The 12,652-nt window shown below is 39.0% G+C and overlaps 1 protein-coding gene across 7 annotated transcripts in view; it reads right to left on the bottom strand.

The window, feature by feature from the left end:
- LOC110493231 (uncharacterized) overlaps positions 1 to 12,652 on the bottom strand; it is a 121,357-nt gene that overhangs the window by 96,616 nt on the left and 12,089 nt on the right. For all 7 annotated transcript variants that reach the window (XR_016487963.1, XM_090205706.1, XM_090205702.1 and 4 more), the window contains 6 exons: positions 5,602 to 5,674; positions 5,265 to 5,445; positions 4,933 to 5,089; positions 4,691 to 4,784; positions 4,126 to 4,284; positions 3,832 to 3,989 (listed from right to left, as the gene is read on the bottom strand). Coding sequence is in view for 6 of the 7 variants with exons in the window: in XM_090205702.1 (XP_090061828.1) it covers positions 3,832 to 3,989; positions 4,126 to 4,284; positions 4,691 to 4,784; positions 4,933 to 5,089; positions 5,265 to 5,445; positions 5,602 to 5,674 (822 nt within the window). In the remaining variant the exon portion in view is untranslated. The remainder of the gene's footprint in view (positions 1 to 3,831; positions 3,990 to 4,125; positions 4,285 to 4,690; positions 4,785 to 4,932; positions 5,090 to 5,264; positions 5,446 to 5,601; positions 5,675 to 12,652) is intronic.

Here is a 12,652-nt window from a genome sequence, read left to right as displayed (position 1 = left end):
GAAACTCATTGACCATATGGTCTATCCACTAGAAACTCATGAACCATATGGTCTATCCACTAGAAACTCATGAACCATATGGTCTATCCACTAGAAACTCATGAACCATATGGTCTATCCACTAGAAACTCATGAACCATATGGTCTATCCACTAGAAACTCATGAACCATATGGTCTATCCTCTAGAAACTCATGAACCATATGGTCTATCTACTAGAAACTCATGAACCATATGGTCTATCCTCTAGAAACTCATTGACCATATGGTCTATCCTCTAGAAACTCATGAACCATATGGTCTATCCTCTAGAAACTCATTGACCATATGGTCTATCCACTAGAAACTCATGAACCATATGGTCTATCCACTAGAAACTCATGAACCATATGGTCTATCCACTAGAAACTCATGAACCATATGGTCTATCCACTAGAAACTCATTGACCATATGGTCTATCCACTAGAAACTCATGAACCATATGGTCTATCCACTAGAAACTCATGAACCATATGGTCTATCCACTAGAAACTCATGAACCATATGGTCTAACCACTAGAAACTCATGAACCATATGGTCTATCCACTAGAAACTCATGAACCATATGGTCTATCCACTAGAAACTCATGAACCGTATGGTCTATCCTCTAGAAACTCATGAACCATATGGTCTATCCACTAGAAACTCATGAACCATATGGTCTATCCACTAGAAACTCATGAACCATATGGTCTATCCTCTAGAAACTCATTGACCATATGGTCTATCCACTAGAAACTCATGAACCATATGGTCTATCCACTAGAAACTCATGAACCATATGGTCTATCCTCTAGAAACTCATTGACCATATGGTCTATCCACTAGAAACTCATGAACCATATGGTCTATCCACTAGAAACTCATGAACCATATGGTCTATCCACTAGAAACTCATGAACCATATGGTCTATCCACTAGAAACTCATGAACCATATGGTCTATCCACTAGAAACGCATGAACCATATGGTCTATCCACTAGAAACTCATGAACCATATGGTCTATACACTAGAAACTCATGAACCATATGGTCTATCCACTAGAAACTCATGAACCATATGGTCTATCCACTAGAAACTCATGAACCATATGGTCTATCCACTAGAAACTCATGAACCATATGGTCTATCCTCTAGAAACTCATTGACCATATGGTCTATCCACTAGAAACTCATGAACCATATGGTCTATCCACTAGAAACTCATGAAACATATGGTCTATCCACTAGAAACTCATGAACCATATGGTCTATCCTCTAGAAACTCATGAACCATATGGTCTATCTACTAGAAACTCATGAACCATATGGTCTATCCTCTAGAAACTCATTGACCATATGGTCTATCCACTAGAAACTCATGAACCATATGGTCTATCCACTAGAAACTCATGAACCATATGGTCTATCCACTAGAAACTCATGAACCATATGGTCTATCCTCTAGAAACTCATGAACCATATGGTCTATCCACTAGAAACTCATGAACCATATGGTCTATCCACTAGAAACTCATGAACCATATGGTCTATCCACTAGAAACTCATGAACCATATGGTCTATCCTCTAGAAACTCATGAACCATATGGTCTATCCACTAGAAACTCATGAACTATATGGTCTATCCTCTAGAAACTCATTGACCATATGGTCTATCCTCTAGAAACTCATTGACCATATGGTCTATCCTCTAGAAACTCATTGACCATATGGTCTATCCACTAGAAACTCATTGAACATATGGTCTATCCACTAGAAACTCATGAACCACAAGGTCTATCCACTAGAAACTCAAGAACCATATGGTCTATCCTCTAGAAACTCATTGACCATATGGTCTATCCACTAGAAACTCATGAACCATATGGTCTATCCACTAGAAACTCATGAACCATATGGTCTATCCACTAGAAACTCATGAACCATATGGTCTATCCACTAGAAACTCATGAACCATATGGTCTATCCACTAGAAACTCATGAACCATATGGTCTATCCACTAGAAACTCATGAACCATATGGTCTATCCACTAGAAACACATGAACCATATGGTCTATCCACTAGAAACTCATGAACCATATGGTCTATCCTCTAGAAACTCATTGACCATATGGTCTATCCACTAGAAACTCATGAACCATATGGTCTATCCACTAGAAACTCATGAACCATATGGTCTATCCACTAGAAACTCATGAACCATATGGTCTATCCTCTAGAAACTCATGAACCATATGGTCTATCTACTAGAAACTCATGAACCATATGGTCTATCCTCTAGAAACTCATTGACCATATGGTCTATCCACTAGAAACTCATGAACCATATGGTCTATCCACTAGAAACTCATGAACCATATGGTCTATACACTAGAAACTCATGAACCATATGGTCTATCCTCTAGAAACTCATTGACCATATGGTCTATCCACTAGAAACTCATGAACCATATGGTCTATCCACTAGAAACTCATGAACCATATGGTCTATCCACTAGAAACTCATGAACCATATGGTCTATCCACTAGAAACTCATGAACCATATGGTCTATCCACTAGAAACTCATGAACCATATGGTCTATCCACTAGAAACTCATGAACCATATGGTCTATCCTCTAGAAACTCATTGACCATATGGTATATCCTCTAGAAACTCATGAACCATATGGTCTATCCACTAGAAACTCATGAACCATATGGTCTATCCACTAGAAACTCATGAACCATATGGTCTATCCACTAGAAACTCATGAACCATATGGTCTATCCACTAGAAACTCATGAACCATATGGTCTATCCTCTAGAAACTCATGAACCATATGGTCTATCCACTAGAAACTCATGAACCATATGGTCTATCCACTAGAAACTCATTGACCATATGGTCTATCCACTAGAAACTCATGAACCACAAGGTCTATCCACTAGAAACTCATGAACCATATGGTCTATCCTCTAGAAACTCATTGACCATATGGTCTATCCACTAGAAACTCATGAACCATATGGTCTATCCTCTAGAAACTCATTGACCATATGGTCTATCCACTAGAAACTCATTGACCATATGGTCTATCCACTAGAAACTCATGAACCACAAAGTCTATCCACTAGAAACTCATGAACCATATGGTCTATCCTCTAGAAACTCATGAACCATATGGTCTATCCACTAGAAACTCATGAACCATATGGTCTATCCACTAGAAACTCATGAACCATATGGTCTATCCACTAGAAACTCATGAACCATATGGTCTATCCACTAGAAACTCATGAACCACAAGGTCTATCCTCTAGAAACTCATGAACCATATGGAAACAGATACAGTATAACAAATTAATGCTATATATGAATAAAAAACAAGGTAATTATTGTATAAATGACCAACATTACCAGAGATGACCTGTTAATTACCAGAATTACAGAGGATTCTGGTAACTTTGGTAAATTACCAGTAGCTTTGCAACCCTAGTCATGATTGCCAAAACACACACCCAGTCACAGAGGTGGAATTTCACTCTTTTCCTGCCAATGTTTAATCTGCACAGACACAGAAATTCAATTAAACTCCAGATCCACCCATTGAAACATGTTCCTACTCAACCCAATACCTCTCTCTCTGTCTGTCTGCCATGTAATCAGGCTCCCTGGCTGCACCCACTCCCAGAACTGCAATGAGCCATTAGAATCTGGGTCACATCTACAGTATGAGCTGCTGCCCATCCCCTGAGTCAGGAATGAACACCACACCCCCCACCACCCAACCAGCAATGCCCACCTGACGCAGCTCCGCTGTGATTGGCTGGCCAAGGCCAGAGAGGGGCGTGTACTGCACCACATAGCCAGTCACAGGCCCCCCTGCGGGAGTCCACCGGAACCTGAGCGAATCAGAGGTCTGGCTTGAGAACTGGAGGTTAGAGGGACCAGAGAAGGCATCTGCAAAAAAAAGAGAGAAAGAGAGAGGTAGAGTGGAGGAGAGGTAAGACAATGAAAGGGAGATAAATATAGAGAGGGGATGTTTATAGTGTAATAGACTGTAATGTATTGTACTGAGCTGTGGGTGTGTGTTTACCATCGCTAGCGTACACTCCACCAGAGCTGGAACAAACACGCGGGCCCACCAGGGAGAGCAGTGTGTTAAGCAACTTAAAGTCCCCCACAAAGAATGTGTAGTCTCTCTGAGGAGGAGTGGCTATCAGAGCCAACTCAGTCTGGTCTGCACTCTTTATACCTGACAGAGACAAAAACAACCAGTTAAATACTGTACACACCCAAACTATCAAGATATACAGCCTGAGGCTTGTGGTCGGGTTTAATGAGTCAATTTGGCATTTGGCAGACGGTGTCGGAACATCAGGTCTTGGACCAACAGGTTCTACCTCCAGGCCATAAGACTGCGGAACAGTTAAACCTAACTATATACCTGCACAGACCTTCTATTCGCCTACTTCTAGTGCTTTTCTATATTTCTTGTTAATATTTCGATTTTGTCATCTGACTTTGATATTTTCATATTGATATTTCTACTAGACTGTTGAGGAGCGCTTGCTAGTAAGCATTTCACTGTACTGTTTACACCTGCTGTATCCTGTGCATGTGACAAATAAACTTTGATTTGAATGTCTTCCCAAACCTACCCACTGCAAACATCTCCACTCCCAGACTCCGTAGCTTCTGAGCTGGGTCGCTTACACTGTCTTGAGACTTCCCATCTGTGATCAGTATACAGACCTGCATATATATATGAGAGAGAGAGAGAGAGAGAGAGAGAGAGAGAGAGAGAGAGAGAGAGAGAGAGAGAGAGAGAGAGAAATATGTCATGGTCTGTCACAGGATAAACTATAGTCAGTCTTTCAGCCCACTCTATCCCCCCTCAAACCTTTGAGACGTTCCGGATGGAGGTGGGGTTGAAGAAGTTGTCAGCGACAAATTTGAGGCCAGCACCGGTGCGAGTGTTGCCTCCCTTATAGTTGAGGTTCTCCACAGCGCTGACCAGCTCTGTGCCATTCAGGTATGTGGTGAAGGTGAACTCCACTCTGAACGGGACAAAACACACAACAATAAACAACTGAATTACCTGGGAAAAACCATACACTATTATTATGGCAGTAAGAAAGAAAGAGAGGAAGAGACAAAAATGGAGAGTCAAGTGTTATAGATAGATATTGTCACTAGAAACAAACATAACAGACAAAACTCTCAGTGTCTGACCTTGAGGTGTCGCTGTACTGCACAGCGCCGAAGCGGATCCCTGATTGGCCCACGGAGCTGGTGAAGGGCTTGACGATACCGGCCATGAAGCCCTTGACCTGCAGGAAGTTGGCCCTGCCGATACTGGACGAGCCATCTATCAGGAACACTATGTCTGCTGGTCCAACATTATTACACCTGCCTGAGGAGAGGTGCATTAGTGAGTCTCTGTATCTTAGCTCTGGGAGTCGTGGGCTAGAGTAGGCTAGTATGATGATGCAAGTAGAGAGAATTAGTGCAGAGGCATAGTATGACAGAATAGATAGCTGTTTTACTGTAGGCAGAGGGGTCAATTTACCTTGGGCTTCAGCCTGGTGCACTGAGGACAGCAGGAACGCCAGGGGGAAAACCCAGCACCACATCTTCATAACCTGCACACAGGCGCACACAACCGTTACAAAATACACATTCACATGCACATCTACACTGTAGACACACATCTACACTGAGTTGTAAAATATACACATAAACACAGCCTGAGTGTGGTCTGCCTCACAGCTGTCCCACAGTGTATCCTCAATAAGTCAGTGAGGCCTCTCTGAGGGTCACAGAGTTGAGGGACACATCACTCTACAGCCTGCCTGGCATCCCCCTCACTTCCCTACAAGGACCTCACCATATCACAGGTCAATGGCGCTAACTAACTAACACTCTCAGTGAAGAAAGACTACTCACATTGAACACCAATATCACAACAACAAAAAACTCCTGGCCTTAGTCTGAGGCCTTAGTCAGGAGGATTTTTTTAATTTATTTTTTTAACCAAGCTATTAAGCACAGGCCTCAGACGATTTGCTAGTGATCCATGGTTTAGGATCTGGCAATAGGGTCTGTTTCTTTCCGCGACATGGCTGTTCAAAAACAGGCAAGGTGATGCACAACAGAAGTAGGGGTGGGCATTTGAAATTATTTCACTAATCAAATAATATAATGATTAGTCTAAAAATAAATAACTACAATTCTCTACTCTATTGCCCAATCAGAATAATGCAAAATGCCACAACAGGGTGCTATTCCAGTAGTATTTGGCTAACAGGAGCTTAGGCTAACATCAACAGTGAAAGAGTCTGATATTCACCATCATAGAACTAATTCTGGGTTTTTTAAAAATAGTTTTCCGTTGAGTGTTTAGCATTGATCTGTGTCAGGTCTTCTGGACCCTCTGTTGGTGTGCGCCTATAGGTTAATTCCTATTTGAAGAGGTGAAAATAGCATATCGCTGTTAGGTCTGCCCGGAGGGCTAAATGCTCTATGATAGTAAAATGCCTTTTCATGTAAAACCCATCCCATAACCCATGATAGAAAATGAGCTTCAACATTAAAACAATCAGTTATCAACATCCTCAGAACTGTAGGTTACACTTACAGTGCACAATGGACGGTCAAAGACACGTGACATCTGAAGCAGAGTAGCTTAATGTGCCGTATAAACACTACATTCTAAAGTTTGCTGTTTTATTCAATTAAGCATTTAAAATGTCATGGTATATCGTTCTGTGTAACAAAATAACATGGACAATTTCATTTAAACAAAGCTTTTTCGTTATTAAAAATGTGCCTTAAAAAATATATCCACAAATGGATAGCCTACTCTCATAAGTGTTTAAACACTAACGTCTGTTCGGAAATCCGGATTTTCGATTAACCATGACCATCCCCAGAGATCTACCATAGTGACATCTGCTGGTCAATAAATAGCGCGTGTGAAAACCAGACGGGAGCTTTTTATTTGTTGATTAAAACTCCATGGAGCAGCGGTAAGCCATTATCTGAAGTAGCCTAGAAACAGTTGGAATGCCAGGTTCGCATCTTACATCATGCATCCCTTTTTCACCTTCTAGTCTAATATTTTTCAAAAAACAGAATCTATGGCATTATTTAGGATGCTTATTAAGACAGAAGCTTATACTATACTAAATACAACTAATTATTTGAACAACAGTGCAGAAAGTGTGGTTTCACATTAAAAAAAATCTAAATAGTGTGTATTTTTAATGGGATTCACCCTCACGTCCCTGAATATTCTATAGTTCCCTACTCTGCTAAACTACCGGTCAGGTGAAACAGTTTGTACAAAATCCTAACTAGATTTGTAAGTACAGTGTCCAGTAGGGGTCGGTGTTTGAAAGTGGCTTGGAATCGAAAGAAAGCACCGGAACCACGGCAAAATCATTGGGATCTCGCATTTTCGCATGTGACCAAACTAAGCTTCAGAAGTCATTACTTCTGATAAAGTGATACACACATCGGTGCACTGCTTCGAAGGTAGTTGCTTAGCGATTTCGAGACATGCCTCGGTGCTCCGGTATCAAATGTAACATCACTAGAATCCAGCCAGAGTGAGGATATCCAACATGTTTTTTTTTTTTTATATATAACCCACAAACTGCATTCAGAATGACTGCCAGACTGGGACAACTACGAAATGAAACAACCTAAACTGGAACAACGATTTCAGTAACAGGTGCAAAAGTCCAAGTAACAGATTGGATTAGTTTAGAAAGATGTATGTTATTAATATTTGAATAGCATGAGATTAATTCTAAAAATCAATAGATTAGGCTAGGAAATATGACAATGATGGGCGTGGTTTTGGTTTAACACTGGTAATTAACACCAGCACTGGGGTTATTTTACACCAACAAATGTTAATTTAACACTTACATAGTTAATTTAACACCTGAATCTACACTAGAAATGTTACACTGAAAACTCAACACTAGGTAATACTGGCCAATTTGCAGTGCAGATTTTGGCGAGAGTGAAACCTCTCACTTCGCAATCCTTCAACAGAAGAGCGACTACAAATAACAACCAGACGCTACTTTGGTACAAGTCTTAGCAACAGGGACCACTTCAAACCTGCCATGGGTTAAGAGAGGGAAAAAGCCATGTTCTGTTCAGATACCATAACAAACGTTATAATCATACCTTCATAATCATAACTACTGTAGGCTATACAGATTCCAAACCTTTGAATTAAATACAGTTGAAGTCGGAAGTTTACATACAGGTTGTAGTCAGTAAAACTCGTTTTTCAACCACTCCAACTTCACTTCAACTTTCTTGTTAACAAACAATAGTTATGGCAAGTCGGTTAGGACATCTACTTTGTGCATGACACAAGTAATTTTCCTACAATTGTTTATAGAGAGATTATTTCACTTATTCACTGTATCACAATTCCAGTGGGTCAGAAGTTTACATACAGTAAGTTGACTGTGCCTTTAAACAGCATGGAAAATTCCAGAACATGATGTCATGGCTTTAGAAGCATCATTTGAGTCAATTGGAGGTGTACCTGTAGATGTATTTCAAGGCCTACCTTCAAACTCAGTGGCTCTTTGCTTGACATCATGGGAAAATCAAGAGGCCTACAAACCTGACTCAGTTACACCAGCTCTGTCAGGAGGAATGGGCTAAAATTCACCCAATTTATTGTGGGAAGCTTGTGGAAGGCTAACCGAAGTGTTTGACCCAAGTTAAACAATTTAAAGGCAATGCTACCAAATACGAATTAAGTGTATGTAAACTTCTGACCCACTGGGAATGTGATGAAAGAAATAAAAGCTGAAAGAAATAATTCTCTCTACTATTATTCTGACATTTCACATTCTTAAAATAAAGTGGTGATCCTAACTGACCTATGACAGGGAATTTTTACGAGGATTAAATGTCAGGATTTTTGAAAAACTGAGTTTAAATGTATTTGGCTAAGGTGTACGTAAAATTCCGACTTCGACTGTATGTTTATATGTAGGTATGACAGAGTAACAGAGGCAGAGAGGACAGAGTATATGTATTGGTCTGTAAAGTGAATCAAAATCCCAGCATCTGTAAGCATTTACAGTAGCATAGCATGTCACACTAATGAACTAACCCTAGCCCATAGAGCAGACAATGTCAAGCTGTTCTCACACATGAAAGAGGTCATGTTGGGACTCACCAATTAACACGCAAATAAACTGCCAGACTCACTAACAACTACATTAGACTGGAGACCTTTAGAAGCTGACACTGCATTACTTTGTGTAGTCTACAATATGTCCATAAAGACACACACACACGCATGCACATACACAACACACATACACACATGCACGCACACATACATATTGGGTACACACACACATATACAGCCCGCGGCTTGTGGTTGGGATGAATGAGTCAATGTCCGACTCATGCTATCAGTCACTAAACACAGACAAGCACACCTGCCTTCAGCAAGGGTCGAATTTATTTAGAGTTGCGATTTGAGGATCTAACACAAAGCTCACTCTGTTTGTGAAGGGGTAAATGTTTGTCCTGGTACTGGTATGCAGAACTCGTGCTGAACTTCTTGTATCTCAACAATCGACAGCAGGACAAATTTAGAAACATACACAATCTTAGATCCTTTAGGTAACTAAGTCGCTTTGGATAAAAGCATCTGCTAAATGGCACATATTATATAATTATTATTATTATTATTGTTACGTGTCAGTGCACAGTTCATTAAAAAGTCCATAATATATTTATTTTTCATAGGATAGGGGAGCAGATTAAAAAAACAACCCTTTTAGATAATTGTCTGAAGGCAGAAACTCATGAGTCTGAAATGTTTGTTTCCCTTGAATAATTTAAAAACCACATAACCGCCATTTCCTGAACTTTTCTCGTAAGCAACCGACATACATATTTAATTCCAAATGTAGTGTCCCTTTCTCCTCTAAAACCCTAGACAAATCGAGATCCTCTATATAGGTTCCTCACCTATAAAATGGAATTACTCACAATTGCGCAATAACAGAAACCAAATCCACCCTCTTACATTTCATGTTATTTTTTACATTTTATGTGGAATCCATAAAGTTACAGTTATTTTATGGTCAAATTAAATCAAATCAAATTGTATTTGTCACATGCGCCAAATACAACAGTGAAATGCTTACTTACAAGCCCTTAACCAACAATGCTTTAAGAAGTTAAGAAGAAAAAAAGTGTTAAGTAAAAAATAGATAAGTAAAAATAGAAAATAAAAGGTTACAAAAAATTAAACAGCAGCAGTAAAATAAAAATAGCGAGGCTATATACAGGGGGTACCGGTACATAGTCAATGTGAAGGGAGCACCAGTTAGTCAAGGTAATTGAGGTAATATGTACATGTAGGTAGAGTTAAGGAAACCAGATTGTGAGAGTCGGACCACATGTTTTTAAGATCTTAAATTTACAACTGAAACAGTATATGTCGATGACAGTTAGATATAAAAACAACACCAGTTGAAAACTATATGATCAGTTGTAGCATGGTAAACATCCTACAAAGTGCATTCACGTGGTCTCTCTTGTCTTCTCTCTCCCCTCTTAGTTTTTTAAAAGTGTTTTATTTTACCTTTATTTAACCAGGTAGGCAAGTTGAGAACAAGTTCTCATTTACAATTGCAACCTGGCCAAGATAAAGCAAAGCAGTTCGACAGGTACAACAACACAGAGGTACACATGGAGTAAAACAAACACAGTCAATAAGTAGAAAAACAGTAGAAAAATAAGTAAATAAATAACAGTAGAAAAATAAGTCTATATACAATGTGAGAAAATTAGGTGAGATAAGGGAGGTAAAGGCAAAAAAGGCCATGGTGGCAAAGTAAATACAATATAACAAGTAAAAAGATAATAATAATAAAAATGTATATGCCAGCTTCTCTCTTCCTTTGGCTCTCCATCCTTTCTGACTCTCTCGCTCACATTTTTTTACCTTCTGAGACAGCACCTGTCCTTCTGGTATTCATCAATGTAACATAGCTATTAAAAGCTTTTTAACACCATCATTTATTACCACATGGTGTGATCCAAGGACACCCCCATAAGAGTCCATACTTATGCTACATTCACAATGAAGTGGAAAGGTGGTATTTACCACATACAACTGGGAAAAATCCACTTGAACGCCCTTCCAACTTGTAACTACTAGTGGAAAAATCCTCAATCATCTCTGAACTCCGACTTCTCCCACAACTGGCCCCTGACGTCACCTACTAAAGAAATGACCTCGATAACAGCATTTTCTGCAGTTAAATGTAACAAAACATTATTTATAATAAGCTATCAATTAATATGTGTGGCGGCTTAGGAAAACGCTAAACTTTTAATTCTTTATATCTCTGAAAACTACCAACTGTCCCAAATCCAGATTTTTTTTAAATCACTGAGATAGCTTTATCAGAACCCGAGTTATGAGCTTTTAAAGTTGACTTCAGCCAAAATGTTAAAACTGAGAAAATGGCAATGAAAGATTCCTTTAAGTTTATTTCTAATTCCATTGAGACGAATGAGAGAAAAACAACAACACTCAGCTTGATTGTTTCAAAAGAGATTGTCACTATACTTATTATTTTTAAAACAGTAACTGCTGGTATTATTTGCATTAAATAATCAAATTATTATACGTAAGAGATAATCAATAATCAATGAGTTCTATGAAAAATAATGAACGACATGGAAGGTGTTTCCAAGACGCCCTAGTGGAGTGGAACTGACCTTCAATGGAGTTACATTATTTTCCAGAGAATGCATAGAGCCCTGAGTTGATTATCCCTTTTATACTGTACCATGGCTATAATTTAACACATTTGCCACTAGAAATGGTTATTTGACAGTAGAACTGTATTCAACAATAACCAATAAATTAGCTAGCAAATTAGTAGTTGCCTTGAAACAGACTTGCTACAGTAGTTTAGCTAACCAAACCATCAGTCGTAGCTTGCTATTATGAAAATCGAATTCAACAATGCCAATAATGTTTTTAATACAACTTTTCATTCAAAAGCAGCTCAAACAGAACATGTAAGAACAGTCAACAACAAATTATTAAAAATAAAAACAGTAAAGAAAGATCTGTTTGATTTGGCTATATAGAACACTGGAAGGCATGAAAGATGGCAAAAATAATGATCATTTAAATTCAGCTTGCAGGAATGGGTACTGGAACGAGTTGCCCATGTTTCTCCTGGTCATGGAGACAATCTCATCTGCTGAGAGATTAGATTCATTTGTCATTTAGGAAAAGTAAAAACAATACAAATACTCACAATCACACAAAACACAAATATAACTGTGGAGAGGCAAGGAAAATAGTATAGTTTTAGTGTGAAAAAGCCAGTGACTGAGTAGTTTTGTGTGTTGACTGATACCTGGTTTTGTTGAAGGCCCGGATGGCAATGTGAAAGAAGGATTTAATTCATATTGATAATAATGAATTTGACTCTCTATGAGAAACATACAAACAAAGAGATCTCTAAAACATCCAGACAAAAACTACCAGGTCATAATTCTTACCTTAGCTGAATGCTCAATGGTGACAGCCACCTCAG

Source organism: Oncorhynchus mykiss, chromosome 17, assembly GCF_057628025.1.
Source record: "Oncorhynchus mykiss isolate SJ-2025 chromosome 17, ASM5762802v1, whole genome shotgun sequence".
Taxonomy (NCBI): Eukaryota; Metazoa; Chordata; class Actinopteri; order Salmoniformes; family Salmonidae; genus Oncorhynchus; species Oncorhynchus mykiss.
Note: the sequence above shows the minus strand (reverse complement) of the source record. Positions and strands in the feature narration are given on the sequence as shown.